The 27,112-nt window shown below is 57.6% G+C and overlaps 1 protein-coding gene across 1 annotated transcript; it reads left to right on the top strand.

Moving 5' to 3' along the window:
* Positions 1-1,824: 1,824 nt before the first annotated feature.
* On the top strand, positions 1,825-26,162 carry lamb1a (laminin, beta 1a). Its single transcript, XM_030096197.1, has 33 exons — positions 1,825-1,914; positions 4,884-5,098; positions 6,481-6,619; positions 7,085-7,158; positions 7,235-7,423; positions 8,351-8,414; positions 9,849-10,051; positions 10,188-10,308; positions 10,507-10,695; positions 11,319-11,489; positions 12,460-12,572; positions 12,671-12,750; positions 12,853-12,988; positions 13,165-13,323; positions 13,458-13,585; positions 13,806-13,926; positions 14,182-14,380; positions 15,209-15,352; positions 15,451-15,682; positions 15,797-15,960; positions 16,031-16,255; positions 16,332-16,549; positions 17,196-17,292; positions 21,805-22,174; positions 22,246-22,430; positions 22,534-22,757; positions 22,870-23,079; positions 23,543-23,687; positions 23,803-24,010; positions 24,163-24,304; positions 25,229-25,405; positions 25,487-25,646; positions 25,899-26,162. The coding sequence occupies exons 1-33, from the start codon at positions 1,887-1,889 to the stop codon at positions 26,036-26,038; spliced, it is 5,370 nt and encodes a 1,789-aa protein (XP_029952057.1). The 5' UTR covers positions 1,825-1,886; the 3' UTR covers positions 26,039-26,162.
* Positions 26,163-27,112: the final 950 nt, after the last annotated feature.

The following is a 27,112-nucleotide window of genomic DNA, read 5'->3' on the forward strand; positions in this document are numbered from 1 at the left end:
CAACACAGAGAGAGACGGCCGAGTGAGACACAACTACACACAACTACACAACACAACACAACACAGAGAGAGACGGCTGAGTGTGACACAACTACACACAACTACACAACACAGAGAGAGACGGCCGAGTGAGACACAACTACACACAACTACACAACACAACACAACACAGAGAGAGACGGCCGAGTGAGACACAACTACACACAACTACACAACACAACACAGAGAGAGACGGCCGAGTGAGACACAACTACACACAACTACACAACACAACACAGAGAGAGACGGCCGAGTGAGACACAACTACACACAACTACACAACACAACACAACACAGAGAGAGACGGCCGAGTGAGACACAACTACACACAACTACACAACACAACACAACAAGAGAGAGACGGCCGAGTGAGACACAACTACACACAACTACACAACACAACACAACACAGAGAGAGACGGCTGAGTGTGACACAACTACACACAACTACACAACACAACACAACACAGAGAGAGACGGCCGAGTGAGACACAACTACACACAACTACACAACACAACACAACACAGAGAGAGACGGCTGAGTGTGACACAACTACACACAACTACACAACACAGAGAGAGACGGCCGAGTGAGACACAACTACACACAACTACACAACACAACACAGAGAGAGACGGCCGAGTGAGACACAACTACACACAACTACACAACACAACACAGAGAGAGACGGCCGAGTGAGACACAACTACACACAACTACACAACACAACACAACACAGAGAGAGACGGCCGAGTGAGACACAACTACACACAACTACACAACACAACACAGAGAGAGACGGCTGAGTGTGACACACAACTACAACACAACTTCACACAACTACACACAACAACAACACAACTACTACACACACACAACTACACAACAACAACACACTGAGACAGGCAGACTGTGACACACAACTTCACAACTACACAACAACACAACACACAGAGAGAGAGAGATGGCCGAGTGTGACACACAACTACACACAACTACACACACCTACACACTGAGACAGGCGGAGTGTGGGTCCAGCAGGAGACACACAACTACAGTACACATACAACTAAACAACCACACACAACAACAACACAACTACAAAACAAGGAAAAAACTATGCGACACACTAGCACACAACTGCACAATAAGGTGACAACACACGGCGCACGCAGTGAGGAAGGTGGGTCGTCCCCCGCCGTCCTGCAGGGCGTCCCCCACCCAGACGTCCATCATGGACTCATGTCCACTGCCAGAGACACAACCTACACAACGGCATTGTGGGATTTTTCATGGTTCATTTGTGGTGCTGGGTTCAGAAGCTTCAGAGGTGTGTGTGTGTGTGTGTGTGTGTGTGTGTGTGTGTGTGTGTGTGTGTGTGTGTGTGTGTGTGTGTGTGTGTGTGTGTGTGCGCTCAAGCTGCCACATGTCCACATAATACACCTGGATCACACTAAACTCAGCGTTCAGATGTTCAGAATGAGAGAGAGAGAGAGAGAGAGAGAGAGGGGGGGGTGTCCCCCCCCCCCCTCTCTCTCTCTCTCTCTCTCTCTCTCTCTCCCTCCCCCTCTCTCTCTCTCACCTGGATCAACAGAGGGGGGGTGTAGACATGAGGGAGGTCTGGAATGTCTTTGTCTCTCTCTGTCGGGGGTGAAGATAAGGGTGGAGGAGGAGTCGGGGGAGGTGGAGATCTGAGGAATAGGAAGGCTGTGAGGAGGTGGAGTCGGGGCGGGGGAGGAGTTGGGGAGGTGGAGTCGGGGCGGGGGAGGAGGAGGAGTCAGGGCCACAGAGGGTCTGGGGTCCGGGCCGGCTCCAGTCCCGGTCCTGACGGTGCGGGTGGAGGACGATGTGGCTCCAGCTGGCGGCGCTTTGTGGTGAGTTCAACCAACTTTCCTCTGAGAGCGAGAGAGCTGCAGGAGGAGAGGAGGAGGACAGGAGAGGTGGAGGGAGAGGGAAGAGGTGGAGGAGGAGATGAGAGGTGGCGGAGGAGAAGAGAGAGGTGGAGGGAGAGAGGAGAGGTGGAGGGAGAGTGAAGAGAGGTGGAGGGAGAGAGGAGAGGTGGTGGAGGGAGAGAGGAGAGAGGAGAGGTGGAGGAGGAGATGAGAGGTGGCGGAGGAGAAGAGAGAGAGGTGGAGGGAGAGAGGAGAGGTGGAGGAGAGTGAAGAGAGGTGGAGGGAGAGAGGAGAGAGGAGAGGTGGAGGAGGAGAAGAGAGAGAGGGTGGAAGAAGAGAGGAGAGGTGGAGGGAAAGGAGTTGGAGGTGAATTTGGGCAAGCCGGATATGGAGGAAGTGGAGGAGGTGGGGGTGGAGAAGGTGTGGGAGGAAGAGGAGGAGGAGGAGGAAGAGGAGGTGGAGGTGGGTGAGGAAGAGGAGGAAGAGGAGGAGGTGGGGGTGGGGGAGGAAGAGGAGGAGGAGGAAGAGGAGGTGGAGGTGGGTGAGGAAGAGGAGGAGGTGGGGGTGGGGGAGGAAGAGGAGGAGGAGGAAGAGGAGGAGGTGGAGGTGGGTGAGGAAGAGGAGGAAGAGGAGGAGGAGGAGGTGGGGGAGGTGGGGGTGGGGGTGGAGGTCAGGCAGAGCTGGTCTTCGTCCTTCGGGGAAACTGCAGCAGCAAAAACGTAGAAAAGAAAAGTTAGAAAAGTTCAATATATTATTTTAGAACCTTATTTTGAAGGTTCGCTCCACTTCCTGTCTGAACAAAGAGACACTCTTCCTCACTTCCTGCTTCCAGCAACAGGCCGCCTGCAGAGCAGAGTCCGGTTCCATTCCCCTCCCCCACAGCTCACCCCCCCACGCACACACCTCTGACCCCCCAGACCTCTGACCCCCCAGACCTCTGATCCCCCCCAGACCTCTGACGCCCCAGAGCTCAGACCCCCCCAGACCTCTGACACCCCAGACCTCTGACACCCCAGACCTCTGACCCCCCAGACCTCTGACCCCCCCCAGACCTCTGATCCCCCCAGACCTCTGATCCCCCCAGACCTCTGACCCCCCCAGACCTCTGATCCCCCCCGACCTCTGATCCCCCCAGGCCTCTGACCCCCCCAGACCTCTGATCCCCCCCAGACCTCTGATCCCCCCAGACCTCTGACCCCCCCAGGCCTCTGACCCCCCCAGACCTCTGATCCCCCCAGGCCTCTGACCCCCCCAGACCTCTGATCCCCCCAGACCTCTGACCCCCCAGACCTCTGATCCCCCCAGGCCTCTGACCCCCCCAGACCTCTGATCCCCCCAGACCTCTGACCCCCCAGACCTCTGACCCCCCCAGGACCTCTGACCCCCCCAGACCTCTGACCCCCCCCAGACCTCTGACCCCCCCAGACCTCTGATCCCCCCAGACCTCTGACCCCCCCAGGCCTCTGACCCCCCCAGACCTCTGACCCCCCCAGACCTCTGACCCCCCCAGACCTCTGATCCCCCCCAGACCTCTGACGCCCCAGAGCTCGGGCCCCCGACAGCTCACCCCCCAGACCTCTGACCCCCCAGAGCTCAGATCCCCTAGAGCTCAGACCCCTCACAGCTCACCCCCCAGACCTCTGACCCCCCAGATCTCTGACACCCCACAGCTCGGACCATAGCGGCCATCTTGCTGCAGCAGCTTCCTGGTCTGTGGTTCTGACGAGAACCAATCAGAGACTGTGGTTTGATGAAGCAGTGAGGGTTTCGGATTGTGTTCATGTGTTCACTCTCACTCTGAGCTCTGCTCAGTGACGCTCAGGCGGTGAATGGATGAGAAGTCGAGCCGCTCGCAAGACTTTGGATGTGATAAACGTTCCTGTTATGTTCTGATGTTAAAGACGCTGAAGAGAACCAGGACCCGTGAATATATCTGGATTTGACTCTGGTGCTCCTGAAGACCTGTTTGGTTCTCACTCCGTCTCTGGAGTTTATAACAAACCAAACCTGACCCTGAGCAGAACTGATCCGGTTCTGATCCAGTGATCTGGAGGAAGCAGCTGACTGGAGCAAGATGGCCGCCGTCCGGCTCCACCGGCCGGGAGGCGAGTGAGACGTCTGGCCGTGATCTGCACACCTGTGGTTCAGAACTTCTCGGATTCCAGACCCTCCCCCCCCAAGAGGTCAAAGTTCAGAACCCCAGAGACAGAACCCCCCCTAACCCCCAAGAACAGTCCTGAACGTAGAAGAGTCCAGGACGAGGAAGAGACACCTGAACTGAAAAAAAAATGTCCCGCAATAAAAACCTCCAGGTCCAGCTGTTTATGACAAGATGCTCTGTACATGCTAGCATACATCAGCTACATGCTAACAAATCAGCTACATGCTAACACAAATCAGCTACATGTTGACAAATCAGCTACAGGCTAACATACATCAGCTACATGCTAACACAAATCAGCTACGTGTTGACAAATCAGCTACAGGCTAACATACATCAGCTACATGCTAACAAATCAGCTACATGCTGACAAATTAGCTACAGGCTAACATACATCAGCTACATGCTAACATAAATCAGCTACATGCTAACACAAATCAGCTACATGCTGACAAATCAGCTACAGGCTAACATACATCAGCTACATGCTAACATACATCAGCTACATGCTAACAAATCAGCTACATGCTAACAAATCAGCTACATGCTGACAAATCAGCTACAGGCTAACATACATCAGCTACATGCTAACATAAATCAGCTACATGCTAACACAAATCAGCTACATGCTGACAAATCAGCTACATGCTAACATACATCGGCTACATGCTAAAATACATCAGCTACAGGCTAACATACACCAGCTACATGCTAGCATAAATCAGCTACATGCTAAAGTGCATCCTGTGTTTTCGGTGACTGACGCCTGGTGTCTCCCGCTTCCTCACAGCGCTCCAAGTGTTGACTGTTGCTCAGGAGGGCGGTTCCAAAGTGGGCGGGGCTAACAATGATGTCACAGTCCCAGAGTTCAGTGACATGTGCACTGAGGGGAGCTGCTACCCGGCAACAGGAGACCTTCTGATTGGCCGAGCTCACCAACTGTCAGCGACCTCCACCTGTGGACTGATTAAACCGGAACCATTCTGCATTGTCAGCCACCTACAGGTAAACAACACCTGAACAACAGGCAAACAACATCCAAACAGGTAAACAACACCCGAACAACAGGCAAATAACATCCAAACAGGCAAACAACACCTGCACAACAGGCAAACAACATCCAAACAGGTAAACAACACCTGAACAACAGGCAAATAACATCCAAATAAACCGGAACCATTCTGCATTGTCAGCCACCTACAAGTAAACAACACCTGAACAACAGGCAAACAACATCCAAAGAGGTAAACAACACCTGAACAACAGGCAAACAACATCCAAACAGGCAAACAACACCTGCACAACAGGCAAAAAACATCCAAACAGGTAAACAACACCTGAACAACAGGCAAACAACATCCAAACAGGCAAACAACACCTGCACAACAGGCAAACAACATCCAAACAGGCAAACAACACCTGCACAACAGGCAAACAAAACCAGGACAACAGTTGAACAACACCCGAACAACAGGCAAACAACATCCAAACAGGTAAACAACACCTGAACAACAGGCAAACAACATCCAAACAGGTAAACAACACCTGCACAACAGGCAAACAACATCCAAACAGGTAAACAACACCTGAACAACAGGTAAGCAACAAGTAAACAACACCCATATAACAGCGTCGGTGTGCATTTGTCTGTGTGTGTGTGTGTGTGTGTGTGTGTGTGTGTGTGTGTGTGTGTGTGTGTGTGTGTGTGTGGTTGTGAGATGGTGTGTGTGTGAGAGAGAGAGACTGTGTGTGTGTGTGTGTGTGTGTGTGTGTGTGTGTGTGTGTGTGTGTGTGTGTGTGTGTGTGTGTGTGTGTGTGTGTGTGTGTGCTTCCTGTCTGGCAGGATGTCCTTATAAGGAGTCGTTCTCTGGCAGCAGACAGATGTTTGTCCAGATGTTCCTGCAGAGGAATCACAGCCAACCAATCAGAGCTGAGGGTTCTGTAAACACCGGGGTTCTTCAGACTTGCATCTTGCATCTCAACACGTTCTCAGCCCGTCACGTGTCGAACGGAACCCAGAGAACACAGAACAACGGACGTGGAACAGACAGCATAGAACCAATAACACAGAACCGATACCACGGAACAGAGAACCTCCAACAATGAGCAGAAGAGAGAGAACACAGAACAGAGAGGGTGATGCAAAGAACAGAGAACACAGAGCAGAGAACAGAACGTGACACAGCTGACATAGAACACAGAACATAGAACCTGCAACAGACTAGAACTGCAGTGATACAAACAGGAAGTGACATCTGTTCTAACAGGAAGTTCCTGTGTTCTGAGGAGAGCAGGTCTGTGTGAGCTGAAGTCCTGGACCGGTTCTCCGGGTTCTGACGGGTCCTCGGAGGAACGTGTTCCCCGCTGACTCTTTGTTCTGCGTCCAGGAGGAGAAGAAGTGCTTCCTGTGCGACTCCACTGCAGAGTACAGCGAGCGGAACAACCAGACCAGCAACCACCGCATCCAGAACGTGGTCACCACCTTCGCCCCCAACCGGCTCAAGACCTGGTGGCAGTCTGAGAACGGTGAGAACGCCGCCGGTTCCGCGGCAGGCGGCAGACGTGACGTCCGGGGCCAGGAATGTTCTCCTGCCGCGGAACGGAGATCCGCTCTGTGATCACTGGAGATCAAGCTGAGGGGCGGGACCTTGCTTGAGGCCACAGGCTGGCTGTGGGAGGGGCGGAGGGGTGGGGGCGGGGAAGGAGAGGGGGCGGGGGAGGGGCGGCGGGGTGGGGGGTTCACAGGGTTGTTAGATCAGGTCTGCAGGTCCAGCCTGGTCTTCTCCTTTTGGAGCGTCACAGAGAACCTCCTCCCAGAACCAAGTTCTTATCCAGTTCTCCACAGTCCTACAGCAACGAGAACCCCTGGGTCCACATGGTGGACTGATACAGTCCAGGAGGAGGGCTCACTGTGTGTGTGTGTGTGTGTGTGTGTGTGTGTGTGTGTGTGTGTGTGTGTGTGTGTGTGTGTGTGTGTGTGTGTGTGTGTAGGTGTGGAGAACGTCACCATTCAGCTCAACCTGGAAGCGGAGTTCCACTTCACACACCTCATCATGACCTTCAAGGTGAGGCAGCAGGGCATTGTGGGTAATCCCCACTGAGTGCACCCGTGCAGGGTTTTGAACCGTGGCCTCTCCGCAGACGTTCCGGCCCGCTGCCATGGCGATCGAGCGCTCGGCCGACTTTGGCAAGTCGTGGCAAGTGTACCGCTACTTCGCCTACGACTGCGAGGCGTCCTTCCCCGCCATTTCCCAGGGAGCAATGCAGAAGGTCGACGACGTCATCTGTGACTCACGCTACTCCGACATCGAACCGTCCACTGAGGGAGAGGTACGGTGCCGCCGCCCACTGCGGTCCGGTACTGTCCGGTTCTCTATGGTCCGGTACTGTCCGGTTCTCTATGGTCCGGTACTGTCCGGTTCTCTATGGTCCGGTACTGTCCGGTTCTCTATGGTCCGGTACTGTCCTGTTCTCTATGGTCCGGTACTGTCCTGTTCTCTATGGTCCGGTACTGTCCTGTTCTCTATGGTCCAGTACTGTCCGGTTCTCTATGGGCCGGTACTGTCCGGTTCTCTATGGTGCGGTACTGTCCGGTTCTCTATGGTCCGGTACTGTCCTGTTCTCTATGGTCCGGTACTGTCCGGTTCTCTATGGTCCGGTACTGTCCGGTTCTCTATGGGCCGGTACTGTCCGGTTCTCTATGGTACAGTCTGGTTCTCTACAGTCTAGTACAGTCTGGTTTTGTACGGTCCATTACAGTTCGGTTCTCTACAGTCTGGTACAGTAAGGTCTGGTTGTCCATGGTATAGTACGGTACAGTTCTCTTCAGCAGAGTTCATTTCTCCCCGGTGTAGTAGGGTTCTGTAGGGTTCTGTAGGGTTCTGTGCATTGGAACCCAGGTTTGGCCCTCTGTGCCTTCCTGTGCTGGAGCTCTCAGACTGCCAGTCACCCTCCAGTCCCCTCTGGCCCCCGTCCTGTCCCCTCTGGTCACCCTCCAGTCCCCTCTGGCCCCCGTCCTGTCCCCTCTGGTCCGCGTCCTGTCCCCTCTGGTCACCGTCCTGTCCCCTCTGGTCCGCGTCCTGTCCCCTCTGGTCCCCGTCCTGTCCCCTCTGGTCACCGTCCTGTCCCCTCTGGTCCCCGTCCTGTCCCCTCTGGTCCCCGTCCTGTCCCCTCTGGTCCCCGTCCTGTCCCCTCTGGTCACCGTCCTGTCCCCTCTGGTCTCCTCTGGTAATTAAAGGAAAGATGTTTCTCTTCCAGGTGATCTTCAGAGTTCTGGATCCAGCGTTCAAGATCGACGACCCGTACAGTCCCCGAATCCAGAGTAGGTCATGTGACCGCTGACTGACTAGTCTCTAACCTGCGACTGACTAGTCTCTAATCTGTGACTGACTAGTCTCTGTCCTGTGGTTGACTAGTCTCTGACCTGTGAGTGACTAGTCTCTGTCCAATTGCTGACTAGTCTCTGACGTGTGGTCGACTAGTCTCTGACTTTTGGTTTACAAGTCTCTGTAATGTGGTTGACCAGTCTCTGGCCTGTGGTTGACTAGTCTCTGACTTGTGGTTAACTAGTCTCTGTCCCGTGGTTGAGCAGTCTCTGCCCCGTCATTGACTAGTCTCTCTCCTGTGGTAAACTAGTCTCTGTCCCGTGGTTGACTAGTCCCTGACCTGTGGTTAACTAGTCTCTGTCCCATGGTTAACTAGTCTCTGTCCCGTGGTTGACTAGTCTCTGTCCCGTGGTTGACTAGTCCCTGACCTGTGGTTGACTAGTCTCTGGCCTGTGGTTGACTAGTCTCTGACCTGTGACTCACTAGTCTCTGTCCCATTGCTGACTTGTCTCTGACGTGTGGTCGACTAGTCTCTGACTTTTGGTTTACTAGTCCCTCTCCTGTGGTTGACTAGTCCCTGACCTGTGGTTAACTAGTCTCTGACCTGTGGTTAACTAGTCTCTGATCCGTGGTTGACTAGTCCCTGACCTGTGGTTAACTAGTCTCTGCCCCATGGTTAACTAGTCTCTGACCTGTGGTTGACTAGTCTCTGACCTGTGACTCACTAGTCTCTGTCCCATGGCTGACTAGTCTCTGACGTGTGGTCGACTAGTCTCTGACTTTTGGTTTACTAGTCCCTCTCCTGTGGTTGACTAGTCCCTGACCTGTGGTTAACTAGTCTCTGACCTGTGGTTAACTAGTCTCTGATCCGTGGTTGACTAGTCCCTGACCTGTGGTTAACTAGTCTCTGCCCCATGGTTAACTAGTCTCTGACCCGAGGTTGACTAGTCTCTGATCTGTGGTTGACTAGTCTCTCTGCTGTGGTTAACAAGTCTCTGGCCTGTGGTTGACTAGTCCCTGACCTGTGGTTAACTAGTCTCTGCCCCATGGTTAACTAGTCTCTGACCCGAGGTTGACTAGTCTCTGATCTGTGGTTGACTAGTCTCTCTGCTGTGGTTAACAAGTCTCTGGCCTGTGGTTGACTAGTCCCTGACCTGTGGTTAACTAGTCTCTGACCTGTGGTTAACTAGTCTCTGATCCGTGGTTGACTAGTCCCTGACCTGTGGTTAACTAGTCTCTGCCCCATGGTTAACTAGTCTCTGACCCGAGGTTGACTAGTCTCTGATCTGTGGTTGACTAGTCTCTCTGCTGTGGTTAACAAGTCTCTGGCCTGTTGTTGACTAGTCCCTGACCTGTGGTTAACTAGTCTCTGCCCCATGGTTAACTAGTCTCTGGCCTGTTGTTGACTAGTCCCTGACCTGTGGTTGCAGACCTGTTGAAGATCACTAACCTGCGGGTGAAGTTCACCCGGCTTCACACTCTGGGCGACAACCTGCTGGACTCGCGGGTGGAGATCAAGGAGAAGTACTACTACGCCCTGTTCGACATGGTGGTGCGCGGGAACTGCTTCTGCTACGGCCACGCCTCCGAGTGCGCCCCCGTGCACGGCGCCGGCCCGGCCGCCGAGGGCATGGTGAGCGTCCAGAGCCCAGGGAGAACACCCCGACAACACCGGGACGTTCTGCAGAACAGCGGTCTTCATGTTCTGTCGAGGAACGCGGACTGTTTTCAGGCATTCACGGGTTCCTGTCTGGTTCTCCTGGTTCCAGGTTCATGGACACTGCATGTGTAACCACAACACCAAAGGTCTGAACTGCGAACAGTGTCAGGACTTCCACCACGATCTCCCCTGGAGACCGGCCGAGGGACGGAACACCAACGCCTGCAAGAGTAGGTTCTCCCTAGAACCATCCTGTTCCTAGATCAGCCGGGGGGAGAACCGCAGACTGTCCACCTCTGTCTCTCTTCCTCGTCTTCATCAAACCACGCTTATTTAACCACTTCTCACATCCACAGCAGAACCGAGAGAACATAGAGATCGTGGAGAGGTTGTGCTGGTCTGATGTCCCCGTGTCTCCGTGTCTGCAGAGTGCGACTGTAACCAACACTCGGACTCCTGCCACTTCGACGCCGCCGTCTTCCTGTCGTCGGGGAACGTCAGCGGTGGAGTCTGTGACGCCTGTCAGCACAACACCGCCGGGAACCGGTGCGAGCAGTGCAGACCGTTCTACTACCAGCACCCCGAGAGGGACGTCCGGGACCCCAGCATCTGCCAGCGTGAGTCTCCCAAGGAACACCTGGAGGAACACCTGGAGGAACACCTGGAGGAACACCTGGAGGAACACCTGGAGGAGCCTCCAGCTCTCCTGGGTGTTCCTCAGGGTCTGTCAGGGTTCTTCTCGGACTTCAGGGAAGTGGTTCCTCTTCTGGTCTCTGGTTCCTCTTCTGGTCTCTGGTTCCTCTTCTGGTCTCTGGTTCCTCTTCTGGTCTCTGGTTCATCTTCTGGTCTCTGGTTCCTCTTCTAGTCTCTGGGTCCTCTTCTGGTCTCTGGTTCCTCTTCTAGTCTCTGGTTCCTCTTCTGGTCTCTGGTTCCTCTTCTGGTCTCTGGTTCATCTTCTGGTCTCTGGTTCCTCTTCTGGTCTCTGGTTCCTCTTCTGGTCTCTGGTTCCTCTTCTGGTCTCTGGTTCATCTTCTAGTCTCTGGTTCCTCTTCTGGTCTCTGGTTCCTCTTCTGGTCTCTGGTTCATCCTGATAGGAATTTGTTTGTGAGATTTTTGTTTACCTTGAAAACAGTGTTTGAAATTAGGCTTGCATGACACTAACGTGTGTGTGTGTGTGTGTGTGTGTGTGTGTGTGTGTGTGTGTGTGTGTGTGTGTGTGTGTGTGTGTGTGTGTGTGCAGCCTGTAACTGCGACCCGCTGGGCTCTCTGGACGGAGGATTGTGTGACCGGATGACTGACGTCCGTCTGGGCCTGATCTCCGGTCAGTGTCGCTGTAAAGCCAACGTGGAGGGAGAGCGCTGCGACCGCTGCAAGAGCGCCACCTACGGGCTGAGCCAGGACGGTTGTACAGGTAGACCGCCACAGAGCTACAACGCCACAACACTACATCACCACAGAGCTACACCACCACACTACACCGCCACAGAGCTACAACACCACCACACTACACCACCACAACATCACAACACTACACCACCACAGAGCTACAACACCACACTACACCGCCACAGAGCTACAACACCACACTACACCGCCACAGAGCTACACCACCACAACACTACACCACCACAGAGCTACACCACAACACTACACCACCACAGACCTACACCACAACACTACACCACCACAGAGCTACAACAACACAACACTACACCACCACAGAGCTACAACAACACAACACTACACCACCACAGAGCTACAACACCACAACACTACACCACCACAGAGCTACAACAACACAACACTACACCACCACAGAGCTACAACAACACAACACTACACCACCACAGAGCTACAACACCACAACACTACACCACCACAGAGCTACACCACCACAACACTACACCGCCACAGTGCTACACCACCACACTACACCGCCACAACATCACAACACTACACCACCAAAGAGCTACAACACCACAACACTACATCACCACAGAGCTACACCACCACAACACTACACCGCCACAGTGCTACACCACCACACTACACCACCACAACATCACAACACTACACCACCACAGAGCTACACCACCACAACACTACACCTCAACAGTGCTATAACACCACACTACACCACCACAGAGCTACACCACCACAACATTACACCACCACAGTACTACAACACCACAACACTACACCACGACAGAGCTACAACATCACAACACTACGGCTCTATACTACTACAGCACTACACAACACCGGCAGCAGGAATCTACAGTCACACCCGCAGAAGCATGTAGTGTCAGCATTTCTTAGTGTTGTTGTGTATCCTGGTTGTGTCTCTGACTGTTGTGTGTCTGTGGATGTGTGTGTGTCAGCCTGTGCCTGCAGTCCTCTGGGGACTGTCCCTTCAGGAAGTCCCTGTGACGCTCAGACCGGAGCCTGTTTCTGCAAACGTCTGGTGACCAGTCGACACTGCGACCAGTGTGTGGTGAGTGCAGCGCCCCCTGCAGGAGCCCCGTCCAGCACCGCACACTGAGTGTGTGTGTGTGTGTGTGTGTGTGTGTGTGTGTGTGTGTGTGTGTGCAGGCTGAGCACTGGGGTCTCAGTAATGATGTGGACGGCTGCCGACCCTGTGACTGCGACCTCGGAGGAGCCGTCAACAACCAGTGAGTTCAGAACCAGCGAGGGTTCCTGTCACCGTGTGAGTGTGTGTCTAATGTGTGTGTGTGTGTGTGTGTGTGTGTGTGTGTGTGTGTGTGTGTGTGTAGGTGTGACCAGCTCACTGGTCAGTGTGTGTGCAGAGATCACATGTTCGGCCGTCGGTGTGATCAGGTGGAATCTGGGTTCTACTTCATCGCTCTGGATCACTACACCTACGAAGCCGAGGACGCAACGTTTGGTCCTGTGAGTCCCTGAAGCTCCCACACACACACACACACACACACACACACACACACACACACACACACACACACACCTGGAGGCCATCATTCTCCCGCCGGTCTCAGGAGGTTCTCTTGCCGTCAGTAGTTTTGCGTTCTCGAGTTCCTGAAGCGGTCCTTCTGGTTCTGGTGGAACAGGGAGTGACGGTGGTTCCCCGGGCCCACCCTCTGGACCGCAGTCCCACCTGGACCGGGATCGGCCTGGTCAACGTTCCAGAGGGGGCCTTCCTGGAGTTCTCTGTGGACAACATCCCTCACTCCCTGGAGTACGACGTCCTGGTGCGCTACGAGCCTCAGGTAGGACGCCGTGGCCCCGCCCAGCCGCCGCTCAGCCCAGGTCAGAGGTCAGACTGAGGTCAGAGGTCAGACTGAGGTCAGAGGTCAGACTGAGGCGAAGCGGGTGAAGCTGGATCGGGTCCGCCTCTCTGCAGCTGCCGGACCAATGGGAGGAGGTCCTGATGACGGTGATGAGGCCTGGACCAATCAGAGCGGACAGCCGCTGCATCAACACCGTGCCTGACGACGACCACCAGACGACCTCCCTGCACCCGGGCTCACGGTGACACACAACACTTTCACAAACAACAACAACACAACAATGTGACAAACAGCAACAATCACACAGCCTGGAGAACAACACAACCTAACAAATACAAGAGCAAGAAAAAACAAAGAATCACTCTGCCTCTAAAACAACACACCGTAACAACAATCACATGAAGAACAAGTGTGTGTGTGCATTTGCGTGAGTGTGTGCTAACTGGTGTGTGTGTCCTCAGCTACGTGGTCCTCCCCAGACCGGTGTGTCTGGAGTCCGGGCTGAACTACACCGTCCGCCTCAGCCTCCCGCTGTACTCGGCTCTGAGTGACGTCCAGTCTCCGTACACACTCATCGACTCGGTGAGGACCCGGACAACCGGACCCGGAGAACTGGGTCTGGAGGACTAGACCTGTTGGAATGGACCTGTAAGACTGGATCTGGACCTGTGGGCCTGGACCAGTAGAACTGGACCTGTAGAGCTGGACCTTAGGACTGGACCTGTAGGACTGGACCTTAGGACTGGACCTGTAGGACTGGACCTGGACCAGTGGACCTGGCCCTGGAGCAGGGAGGACGTGGAGACCTGGCTGACCTGGTCTTTGTCTTCCTGCCAGATCGTCCTGATGCCTCACTGTCAGAGTCTGGACGTCTTCTCGGCGTCAGAGGGAGGACACTCCGGCGGAGACGCCTGGGAGACGTTCCAGCGGTACCGGTGTTTGGAGAACAGCCAGAGCGTGGTGAAGACGCCGCCGACCGACATCTGCTCCAACTTCATCTTCAGCATCTCCGCCCTGCTGCACCAGGGGGCCAAAGGTCCTGCTGCCACGGCCGCCGCACCGCTAACGCACCGGTTACTCAACCGCTAGCTAACGCACCGGTTACTCAACCGCTAGCTAACGCACCAGTTACTCAACCGCTAGCTAACGCACCGGTTACTCAACCGCTAGCTAACGCACAGGTTACTCAACCGCTAGCTAACGCACCGGTTACTCAACTGCTAATGCACTGGTTACTCAACCGCTAACGCACCGGTTACTCAACTGCTAACACACCGGTTACTCAACCGCTAACACACCGGTTACTCAACCGCTAACACACCGGTTACTCAACCGCTAACGCACCGGTTACTCAACTGCTAACACACCGGTTACTCAACCGTTAACGCACCGGTTACTCAACCGCTAGCTAACGCACCGGTTACTCAACTGCTAACACACCGGTTACTCAACCGCTAACGCACCGGTTACTCAACCGCTAGCTAACGCACCGGTTACTCAACCGCTAGCTAACGCACCGGTTACTCAACCGCTAGCTAACACACCGGTTACTCAACCGCTAGCTAACGCACCGGTTACTCAACCGCTAATGCACCGGTTACTCAACCGCTAACGCACCAGTTACTCAACCGCTAACACACCGGTTACTCAACCGCTAACACACCGGTTACTCAACCGCTAACACACCGGTTACTCAACCGCTAACACACCGGTTACTCAACCGCTAACACACCGGTTACTCAACCGCTAACGCACCGGTTACTAAGCCGCATGTCTCTGGTAACCTGGTTCATGTCTCTGGGATCCAGCTGCTGTCTCTCGTTCTGTCGTCTAACTGGCGTTTCGTGTTGGCCTCGTTTCCCAGAATGCCACTGTGACCCTCAGGGCTCCCTGAGCAGCGTCTGCGCCGCCAGCGGGGGGCAGTGTGACTGCCGGCCCAACGTCATCGGCAGGAGCTGCGACCGCTGCCAACCGGCAACCTTCCAGTTCGGACCCAAAGGCTGCCGAGGTGACACACACACACACACACACACACACAGTTCATCAGTAGTTCTTGTGTTGGTTCCTCCTGACGTTCCGCCGGGTGTTCCGCCGGGTGTTCTCCAGCCTGCCTCTGCGACCCTCTGGGTTCCGTGTCGCCGCTGTGCGACCAGCTGAGCGGTCAGTGTGTGTGTGTGCCGGGCGCCGCCGGGCGGCAGTGTGACCGCTGCCTGCCGGGTCACTGGGGTTTCCCCGCCTGCCGCCGCTGCGCCTGTAACGGACACTCGGACAGCTGCGAGCCGGCGGACGGACGCTGCCTGGACTGCAGGGACCACACGGAGGGCCCGGGCTGTGACAGGTGAGGACGCCGTGCCGCCGGGTCACCGCTGGGTCGCCGTCGGGTCGCCGTCGGGTCGCCGTCGGGTCGCCGTCCTCGGTCCGTTCAGCTACAGTCTTGGCGTTCCGTCCACAGGTGTCTGGATGGTTACTATGGCGACCCGGTGCTGGGGTCGGGCGACCACTGCCGGCCCTGCAGGTGTCCCGACGGCCCCGACAGCCGGCGCCAGTTCGCCAAGAGCTGCTACCGAGACCAGGACTCCCAGCAGGCCGTGTGCCTGTGCGAGCCCGGATACCGAGGTTCAGACGCCATCAGACAGATGTTCCAGACAGATGTTCCAGACGTTGCTGACACCAGGTGTTCCGCCAGGTGCTCGCTGTGAGCAGTGCTCGCCTGGTTACTATGGAAACCCGGAGGAGGAGGGCGGCGGCTGCCGGCCCTGTCGGTGTAACAACAACATCGACATGCTGGACCCGGAGTCCTGCGACCGCCGGACCGGCGAGTGTCTGCGCTGCCTGCACCACAGCGAGGGCCCGGCCTGTCAGGACTGCCGGCCGGGTTACTACGGCAACGCCCTGCAGCAGGACTGCCGCAGTGAGTACCGGGCGCCGGGCGGCGGTGCGCCGCGGCCGGCGCCCCGCCACCCACCGCGGCCTCCCTGCCTCCACAGAGTGCGTCTGCAACCGGCTGGGCACCGACGCCACCGCCTGTCCCACGCCCGGCGACTGTCGCTGTCACCGCGGCAACGGTCAGTGCAGCTGCCTGCCCAACGTCACCGGGCTGTCCTGCGACCGCTGCGCGCCCGACACCTGGAACCTGGCCAGCGGCCGCGGCTGCCAGAGCTGCCAGTGCCACGAGCAACACTCCTACCAGACCACCTGCAACCAGGTGAGGGGCGCGCACGTGTGTGTGTGTGTGTGTGTGTGTGTGTGTGTGTGTGTGTGTGTGTGTGTGTGTTTCTTTTTTTGGTTCTCGTTTCAGACCAGCAGACTGAGGACAGGTTAGCTGGTTCTCACTTCCTTGAGGGTTCAGGCTGGATTGTTGGGTTAGAACTGGGTTTAGGTCAGGTTTAGGGTCTGGGTTTGGGTTAGAACTGGGTTTAGGTCAGGTTTAGGGTCTGGGTTTGGGTTAGAACTGGGTTTTGGTCAGGTTTAGGGTCTGGGTTTGGGTTAGAACTGGGTTTAGGTCAGGTTTAGGGTCTGGGTTTGGGTTAGAACTGGGTTTAGGTCAGGTTTAGGGTCTGGGTTTGGGTTAGAACTGGGTTTAGGTCAGGTTTAGGGTCTGGGTTTGGGTTAGAACTGGGTTTAGGTCAGGTTTAGGGTCTGGGTTTGGGTTAGAACTGGGTTTAGGTCAGGTTTAGGGTCTGGGTTTGGGTTAGGCCTTTCTTTTTGATGGTTAAGGTGGTGGGGAGGGGCGAGGGAATGTCTGATGTCATTGTCATGAGTGTGTGTGTGTGTGTGTGTGTGTGTGTGTGTGTGTGTGTGTGTGTGTGTGTGTGTGTGTGTGTGTGTGTGTTTGTGTGTGCGGCCCTCAGATCAGCGGCCAGTGCTCGTGCCGGTCCGGCTTCGGCGGACGGACCTGCAGTGAGTGTAAGGAGCTGTTCTGGGGCAATCCAGAGGTCAAATGTCACGGTAGGTGAACTCTTGGTGACTCAACTGCTGATTGGTCGATCCTGGGTGTGGTGGCGATCATCTGACTGCATGGGATTTTCAGCAGGCACACACATCTGTGTGTGTGTGTGTGTGTGTGTGTGTGTCTGTGTCTGTGTGTGTGTGACTCTTATTGAACCCAGATGTTTCCAACAAACATTCCCCAGAATCCACAGAGAAGCTGCTGTTCTGAGGAGCAGCTGAGGGGGGAGCAGGGTGGAGTCTGGGCTCGGGGGAGGGTGGAGTCTGGGGTCTGGGGAGGGTGGAGTCTGAGGTCTGGGGAGGGTGGAGTCTGAGGTCTGAGGAGGGTGGAGTCTGAGGAGGGTGGAGTCTGGGGTCTGGTGAGGGTGGAGTCTGAGGTCTGGGGAGGGTGGAGTCTGAGGTCTGAGGAGGGTGGAGTCTGAGGAGGGTGGAGTCTGGGGTCTGGTGAGGGTGGAGTCTGAGGTCTGGGGAGGGTGGAGTCTGAGGAGGGTGTAGTCTGGGCTCTGGGGAGGGTGGAGTCTGGGGTCTGGGGAGGGTGGAGTCTGAGGAGGGTGTAGTCTGGGCTCTGGGGAGGGTGGAGTCTGGGGTCTGGGGAGGGTGGAGTCTGGGGTCTGGGGAGGGTGGAGTCTGGGGTCTGGGGAGGGTGGAGTCTGAGGTCTGGGGAGGGTGGAGTCTGAGGTCTGGGGAGGGTGGAGTCTGGGGTCTGAGGAGGGTGGAGTCTGGGGTCTGGGGAGGGTGGAGTCTGAGGAGGGTGGAGTCTGGGGTCTGGGGAGGGTGGAGTCTGAGGTCTGGGGAGGGTGGAGTCTGAGGTCTGGGGAGGGTGGAGTCTGGGGTCTGGGGAGGGTGGAGTCTGAGGTCTGGGGAGGGTGGAGTCTGAGGTCTGGGGAGGGTGGAGTCTGGGGTCTGGGGAGGGTGGAGTCTGAGGAGGGTGGAGTCTGGGGTCTGGGGAGGGTGGAGTCTGGGGTCTGGGGAGGGTGGAGTCTGGGGTCTGGGGAGGGTGGAGTCTGGGGTCTGGGGAGGGTGGAGTCTGGGGTCTGGGTAAAACCAGCTAGTGATGAAGACCAGACTGGTATAACCAGCTGACAGCAGAGGTTGCCAGGTCTGCCTCCTTTCAGCCAGACATCCTGTCAGAGCCGCCCGGCAGCAGGAAGCGGCCCGGACCTCATCTCTGATGAAGATGCTGGTTAAAGCGGTTAAAACTGGATTAGCATCATAAAACCACGTCACAGAACCAGTTCATCAACCCGGCCGGCGGGTTCAGCAGAACCCTGATTTGGCAGAAACCCGTCCAATCTGGCAACCCAGCGCCGCGCCGGTCACAGAGCTGCTTTGTGCCATTTTGATGTCAAACAAACCGTGGGGGGGGGGGGGGGGGGGGGGGGGGGGGGGGGGGGGTCGATGCACAGGGACAGCAGGCATGCTGGATGTTCTGTTCTCAGCTGAAGACACAGGAAGCGCTGCTGAGTGTGTGTGTGTGTGTGTGTGTGTGTGTGTGTGGGTGTGTGTGTGTGTGTTGGTCCTGATCCCCTTCTGGACCCGGACCTCCTCTTCCCCGGTGGCCCCTTCTTCAGCCTCAGGGAGGAGAACAGTGTGTGTGTGTGTGTGTGTGTGTGTGTGTGTGTGTGTGTGTGTGTGTGTGTATGTGTGTGTTTGTGTGTGTGTGTGTGTGTGACTCAGTACATGAACCAGACTAAACTTCCTGTCTGGATGTGAAGACGATGCAGTTTAGCGACTGATGTGGGAGAAAAGAGTTCTGTCATGAGACGAGTCTGATTCAGCGAATGAGGGATCGGTTGACGTCCTGATCGGCTGACGTCCTGATCGGCTGACGTCCTGATCGGCTGACTTCCTGATCGGCTGACTTCCTGATCGGCTGACGTCCTGATCGGCTGACGTCCTGATGGGTTGACGTCCTGATCGGCTGACGTCCTGATTGGCTGACGTCCTGATCGGTTGACGTCCTGATCGGCTGACGTCCTGATCGGCTGACGTCCTGATCGGCTGACTTCCTGATCGGTTGACGTCCTGATGGGTTGACATCCTGATGGGTTGACGTCCTGATCGGTTGACGTCCTGATCGGCTGACGTCCTGATCGGCTGACGTCCTGATGGGTTGACGTCCTGATGGGTTGACGTCCTGATCGGCTGACGTCCTGATCGGCTGACGTCCTGATCGGCTGACGTCCTGATCGGTTGATGTCCTGATGGGTTGACGTCCTGATGGGTTGACGTCCTGATCGGTTGACGTCCTGATCGGCTGACGTCCTGATCGGTTGACGTCCTGATGGGTTGACGTCCTGATGGGTTGACGTCCTGATCGGCTGACGTCCTGATCGGCTGACGTCCTGATCGGCTGACGTCCTGATCGGCTGACGTCCTGATGGGTTGACGTCCTGATGGGTTGACGTCCTGATGGGTTGACGTCCTGATCGGCTGACGTCCTGATCGGCTGACGTCCTGATCAGCTGACGTCCTGATCGGTTGATGTCCTGATCAGCTGACGTCCTGATCGGTTGACGTCCTGATGGGTTGACGTCCTGATGGGTTGACGTCCTGATCGGTTGACATCCTGATCGGCTGACATCCTGATGGGTTGACGTCCTGATTGGTTGACGTGTTGTTTGGCTAATCAGATTCAGATTCACAAAATGTATTGTCATTGTCTGTCAGAGTGGGGGGGCAGAGAGGAGGGGGGGCAGAGGGGGGGCGGAGCTGAGTAGCCTCACAGCCTGTAGATGCAGACTGTTGGCCAGTCTTGTGGTTCTGGTCTGTTTGGACCTGAACCTCCTCCCTGAGGGCAGCAGGTGGAGGAGGTGGTGCTGGTCTCAGGGAGAGTATTCAGCCCCCGCTGGAGAGCCTGGTCAGCCTCAGTGCAGCTGGAGAACCAGACTTGGAGCCCGTTGGTGTGTCGGCGCTGTTGATGGCGGCGCTGTTGATGGCCCACCGCAGTGGCACTGTGGTCCGTGGTTCCTCCCAGGACTTTAAACTCCTCCCCCTCCCCCCTCCCCCCTCCCCCACACTGCTGCCTGTAGGAGCGGCTGATGGTTGATGCGTCTTCGGTCTTCTTGGTGTTTAGAGCCGGGTTGTTGAGACTCCAGGACTCCAGGTGTTGCTCCTCCCTCCTGTAATTAGTCTCATGGTTGTTGGAGATCAATCCGAGCACCGTGGTGTCATCGGTAAATGATGCGATGCGATTGGTCGCTGAGGAGGCAGAGCAGTCGTGGGCGTATCGGGTGTAGAGCAGGGGGCTCAGAACACCCCTGAGGGGCCCCGGTGTTGATGACGGAGGTGGAGGACGAGTTCTGGCCATTCTGACCCTCTGTGTGCCGTTAGAAAGTCCACAATCCAGTTCCACAGGGTCCAGTTCCACAGGGTCCAGTTCCACAGGGTCCGGTTCCACAGGGTGGTGCTGAGTCCCGGCTGGAGGAGTTGGGACCGGGGTTTGTTTGGCCAGACGGTGTTAAAAGCCGAACTGTCGTCCACAAAGAGGAGCCGTGCAGGTGTGTTTTGATGCTGGAGGTGCTCCAGCAGCGCGAGCAGCACCGTGAAAATGGCGTCCGCCGTTGACCGGTTCTCTGTATGCTAACCGGTGCGGCTCCGGCGATGGCGGCACAGAGGCTTCGATGGGTTTGATGACCAGGCTCTCCAGGCAGGGATGGAGGTGAGAGCCACGGGTCTGCAGTCCTTCAGGTGCCGTTGGACTGTTTCGGCAGAGGGACGGCGGTGGAGGACTGGAGGACAGGCGGGGACCGACGAGCAGGACAGCTAGACGCTGTCGATGGAGGTGACGACGGCGGCGGCTCAGCACCAGTCTCTCAGCACCCGGCCCAGAACTCCGTCTGGACCCGCCGCCTCTCTGGTGTTGATGCGGCAGAAGACCGGTCTCGGGTGCTCAGGACCGGACCCAGGCCGGTGGAGGGGGAGGGGGGTGTGGGCTGGGACAGGATCGGCGTTGTCCCTGTAAGACGGGCACAGAAGAGGTTCAGGTCCTCAGTCAGAGTAGGACTGCCAGCTGAGGGGGGAGGTGGTTTCCTCTTCTGGTCCCTGATGGCCCTGACGCCCCCCCAGACCTGCCTCTGGTTAGTGTTGTCTCAATGCGCCCCCCGGTGGTGACGTCCGGCAGTGCTGATGCCTCTCCTGAGATCAGCGCCGGCAGCCGTGAGCCTCCTGGTCCCCGGACCGGAACGCGACCCAGCTCCAAGAACCTCGTGTGTCCTCCATGGTGGTGTCTTAGGGAACACACGGAACACTGTCCTGATTGGCTGATGTCCTGATTGGTCAATGTCCTGATAGGCCGATGTCCTCATTGGTCAATGTCCTGATTGGCTGATGTCCTGATTGGTCAATGTCCTGATAGGCCGATGTCCTCATTGGTCAATGTCCTGATTGGTCGATGTCCTGATTGGTCGATGTCCTGATTGGCTGATGTCCTGACTGTTTGATGTCCTGATTGGTCAATGTCCTGACTGGCCGACGTCCTGATTGGCTGACGTGTGGTTGCTCCTCCCCCAGCCTGTGACTGCGACCCCCGGGGCGTCTCGGACCCTCAGTGTGACCGGCGGACGGGTCAGTGTGTGTGTGTGGAGGGTGTGTCCGGCGCCCGCTGCGACCTGTGCGCCCGCGGTTTCTCCGGAAGCTTCCCCGCCTGCCGCCGCTGCCACCAGTGCTTCGCCGAGTGGGACCAGCTGGTCGGTCAGCTGACCAATCAGACGCACCGGCTGGTCAACAGGGTCCACGCCGTCAGAGCCAGCGGCGTGGGCGGGCCGTACCGGGACAGCGTGGACCGCCTGGAGAAGACCGCCGGCGAGATCCGGCTCCTCCTGGACCAGAACCCGGCGGCCCGGCCCCTCGGAGAGATCCAGCAGCTGCTGCGGCAGGCCAGGTGAGACCGGAACCCGGCCGGCCGGACCGGGGTCCGGGCAGGGTGGTCTGTGACCAGTCTGTGTCCCTCAGTGACCTGATGGGAGCCCTGAGCCAGAGGTTGAACCACACCAACCAGACCCTGGTCCAGGTGCAGGACCAGGACTCTGCTGCAGAAACCAAACTGGACTCCCTGAAGTCCGACGCCCAGAAGCTGGAGCGAACGGTTCAGGAGCTGCTGGACCAGCTGGAGCTGGTCAAGAACTCCGACGTCAGAGGTGTGTGTGTGTGTGTGTGTGTGTGTGTGTGTGTGTGTGTGTGTGTGTGTGTGTGTGTGTGTGTGTGTGTTGTCTCACTGTGTTTGTCCTCGGCCGTTGCCAGGGGCGACCGACAGCATCAGGAAGTACTCCCTGCGGTCAGCGGCGGCGGCGGCGCGAGCCAACGCCTCGGCGGCGGAGACGTCGGCGTCGCTACGGAAACTGACGGAGGACAGACTGAACCGGACCCAGGAGGACTTCCTGAGGAGACACTCTGAGCGCGCTCAGGAACTGGACGACCTGGCGGGACGGCTTCAGACCCTGGACCTGTCAGGGGTCAGCCACCAGGTGAGCTTCAGGACCTGGACCTCTGAAGGGTCAGGGGTCAGGGGTCAGGGGTCAGCCACCAGGTGAGCTGACCTGGCATTAGTCTCTGACGTCCTGTCCCTCATGCCTGCAGACCTGCGGCAGCGCGGTCCAGGGTCAGGACCCGTGCGCCTCGTCCCCCTGTGGGGGTCTGGGCTGCGTGGACTCTGAGGGTCTGGCCCGGTGCGGAGGGGACGGGTGCGACGGCGCCGTGACCAAAGCCAGCGAGGCCTGGAGGAGGTCCCGGGAGTCCCAGCAGCAGATCCTCAGCGCCATGGAGGAGGTGGACCAGCTGTCCAGGATGGTGAGTCTGGGTCCGGTTCTGGGTCCAGGTCTGGCTTCGGTCTGGGTTTGGTCTGGGTCCAGGTCTGGGTTCGGTCTGGGTCCAGGTCTGGGTCCAGGTCTGGGGCTGGGTCTGGGTGCAGGTCTGGGGCTGGGTCTGGGTCCAGGTCTGAGGCCGGGTCTGGAGCCGGGTCTGGGGCCAGGTCTGGACCCAGACTTGGGGCTGGGTCTGGGTTCGGGTCTGGGGCCGGGTTTGGGTCCAGGTCTAGTCCCGGGTCGTGAAGGATCCTCTGCTGGGTCCAGGTCTGGCTTCGGTCTGGGTTCGGTCTGGGTCCAGGTCTGGGGCCGGGTCTGGGGCCGGGTCTGGGGCCGGGTCTGGGGCCAGGTCTAGGGCCAGGTCTGGGTCCAGGTCTGAGTCTGGGTCTGGGTCCAGGTCTGGGTCCAGGTCTGGGTCCGGGTCCTGAAGGGTCCTCTGCTGGGTCCAGGTCTCGGAGGCGAAGCTGCAGGCGGACCAGGCCAAGCTGAGCGCCCAGGACGTCCTCCTGAAGACCAACAGAACCCGGACCCGGGTGGAGCAGAGCAACCAGGAGCTGCGGAACCTGATCCGCCAGATCCGGGACTTCCTCACACGTACGTCCCCCAAGACCGGGACCCCCCGTCCCGGTCTCATCAAGTTCAGCCAGGTCACCAGGTTGACTGGATCTGGACCGGTGGACGGGTGCCTGATGTCCCGTCTGTCCTCCAGAGGACGCTGCGGACCTGGACAGCATCGAGCTGGTGTCCAGCGAGGTCCTGGCCCTGCAGATCCCCACGTCGGCGTCTCAGCTGCAGAACCTGACCCGGGAGATCCGGATCAAGGTGGGACAGCTGGGACACGTGGAGACCGTCCTGGACCAGAGCGCCCGGGACATCCAGAGAGCCGAGGACCTGCTGGACCAGGCCCGGCGGGCCAGGTGAGCTCACCTCTGATTGGCCGACTCTCCGTCCTCACCTGAGAAAGCAGTCATCAGCAGTGTGTGTGTGTGTGTGTGTGTGTGTGTGTGTGTGTGGTGTGTGTGTGTGTGTGTGTGTGTGTGTGTGTGTGTGTGTGTGTGTGTGTGTGCAGTGAGGAGGCAGCAGCAGTCAGGGCCTCGGCTCAGCAGGTCCAGGAGGTTCTGGCTGCGGTGCAGAGAGCTCAGACGGCAGCAGGGGGCGCCGTCCGGCAGGCGGAGGCCGACATCCTGAACACCAAGGGCCTGCTGTCCTCCGTCAGTCCCGCCTCCCGCCGCCGCCACCGCCAATTAACAACGCCACCGCCACTTAACACCACCACCGCCGCTGGACGCCACCGCCGCTGCTTGACACCGCCGCCGCCGCTTGACACGGCCACTTGACACCGCCGCCGCCGCTTGACACGGCCACTTGACACCGCCGCCGCCACTGGACGCCACCGCCGCTACTTGACACCGCTGCCGCCGCTTGACACGGCCACTTGACACCGCCGCCGCCGCTTGACACGGCCACTTGACACCGCCGCCGCCGCTTGACACCGCCGCCGCCGCTGGACACGGCCACTTGACACCGCCGCCGCCACTGGACGCCACCGCCGCTACTTGACACCGCCGCCGCCGCTTGACACGGCCACTTGACACCGCCGCCGCCGCTTGACACGGCCACTTGACACCGCCGCCGCCGCTTGACACGGCCACTTGACACCGCCGCCGCCGCTTGACACGGCCACTTGACACCGCCGCCGCCACTGGACGCCACCGCCGCTACTTGACACCGCCGCCGCCGCTGACACGGCCACTTGACACCGCCGCCGCCGCTTGACACGGCCACTTGACACCGCCGCCGCCGCTTGACACGGCCACTTGACACCGCCGCCGCCGCTTGACACGGCCACTTGACACCGCCGCCGCCACTGGACGCCACCGCCGCTACTTGACACCGCCGCCGCCGCTTGACACGGCCACTTGACACCGCCGCCGCCGCTTGACACGGCCACTTGACACCGCCGCCGCCGCTTGACACGGCCACTAGACACCGCCGCCACCACCACTTCACTCCACTGCCACCGCTGCTTGACGCCGCTACCGCTTTATGCTGCGCTTGACGCCGCCGCTTGATGCCACCGCCGCCGCCGCCAGGTGGGCCCCAGACTGACGCCTCTCCCACCGCGTTGCGTTCAGGTGCAGTCGGAGACGGCGGACGCGGAGGAGAAGCTGAACAGCGCCACCCAGAGGCTGCAGAGGCTGGAGCGGGACGTGACGCTTCTGAGGGGCGGGGCTCTGAACGCCACGCGGAGCGCCCAGCTGACCAATCGGGAGGCGGCGGCCGTCGGCAAGGCGGCGGAAGACCTGAAGAAGGTGAGTCCCTCCGGGGAACCGGCCATCGCCGCGGGAACGCCCGCCCGGTTCCCCGTGGTTACCGCGTCTCCGTGCTCTCAGGGCCTGGACTCCGACCTGAGGGACAAGTACGCCGCCGTGGAGCGCCTGATTGGCCAGACAGCCGGGGGCGTGGCCGACGCCAAGAAGAGGGCGGAGTCACTGCAACAGGAAGCCAAGAAGCTGCTGCTGCAGGCCGGAGAGCAGCTGCAGCAGCTGAGAGGTGAGAAGACGTCCTGCCGCCGGCCCGCTCCGGTTCTCCAGGGTTCAGCGGTCCTTCAGGTTCTCCAGAGGTTCTTCAACCTTCTCTAAAGGTTCTCTTAATGTTCTTTAGATGTTCTTTTTCCTGCCGTTCTTTTGTTGTTCTCTGCACGTTCTCTGGACGTTGTGGTGAAGTTCTGCCCTACGTTCTCCGGACGTTCTCTCCGGGCGCCGCCGTGGCGTTCTGTCCTCACAGTGCCGGTTCTCCCTGCAGATGTGGAGAAGTCGTACGAGGAGAACCAGCAGACTCTGGAGCAGAAGGCGGAGCAGCTGCAGCAGCTGGAGGCGGCGGTGAAGCAGCTGCTGCAGGACATCAGCCGCAAGGTGACGGTGTACTCCACCTGCCTCTTCTGACCCCGCCCCCACCGAGGCCCCGCCCCTACCCGCCTGGTCTGACCCCGCCCAAGGCTCCGCCCCCACCTGTTAAACATTTGTTTCGTAGTGTTCACGTTCAGCCACTCCTGTTTGAATAAAGTTTGGACGAGTGTCCGTCTCCTGCTTTACTCTACTTCCTGTTGACCTTTGACCTGGTCTCCAGGAAACACTCCAGTTCAAACCAGCCTTTCACTGAAACCAGGAAACTGAAGGTGTTCTTCTCTGGTTCTAGCTGGGAGTTACCGGGGTAACTAGCTGGGAGTTAGCAGGGTAACTAGCCGGGAGTTAGCAGGGTAACTAGCTGGGAGTTAGCAGGGTAACTAGCCGGGAGTTACCCTGGTAACTAGCTGGGAGTTAGCAGGGTAACTAGCCGGGAGTTACCCTGGTAACTAGCTGGGAGTTGCCAGGGTAACAAGCTGGGAGTTGCCAGGGTAACTAGCTGGGAGTTACCAGGGTAACTAGCTGGGGCTAACAGTAATCCCTTCCTGAGCCACAGGTCTTGGGGGTCTGGGACCAGAGTGGTGGTTTTTGATTTTGATTTGGTTTTCAGACTCTTCCTCCTCTCAGGAACAGAGAAAAACTCCTCTGGTGATTCTGAGCTTCGCTGAGTCAGCATGTATCCTATAGCATGCTATGCTATGCTAACATGCTATGCTAGCATACGTGCTAACCTCAAAATGAAGAGATGCTACAGGATCATGAGATGTCACCTAACAGAAGAACGACCAATCAGAGGAGCCAGACGGATCTGGGCTCAGGGTGAACATGAGCTGAATGAATTCATGTGTTCACTCCTTCACTCAGAGAAAAGCCGCGTCGCTGAGCAGAACGGGAGGAAACATTTTAATTCTATGTGGACCGCAACAAGCTACATGCTACATGCTACAAGCTACATGCTACATGCTACAAGCTACATGCTACATGCTACAAGCTACATGCTACATCAATCAATTTCAAACAATCAATTTATTTTTGTATAGCCCAGTATCACAACAACAGTTGCCTCAGAGGCTTCAAGATGTTACATTGGTCGGTAAAAGTAAAAACAGTGAA

The sequence above is a fragment of the Salarias fasciatus genome, chromosome 7 (genome assembly GCF_902148845.1).
Source record: "Salarias fasciatus chromosome 7, fSalaFa1.1, whole genome shotgun sequence".
Lineage (NCBI taxonomy): Eukaryota > Metazoa > Chordata > Actinopteri > Blenniiformes > Blenniidae > Salarias > Salarias fasciatus.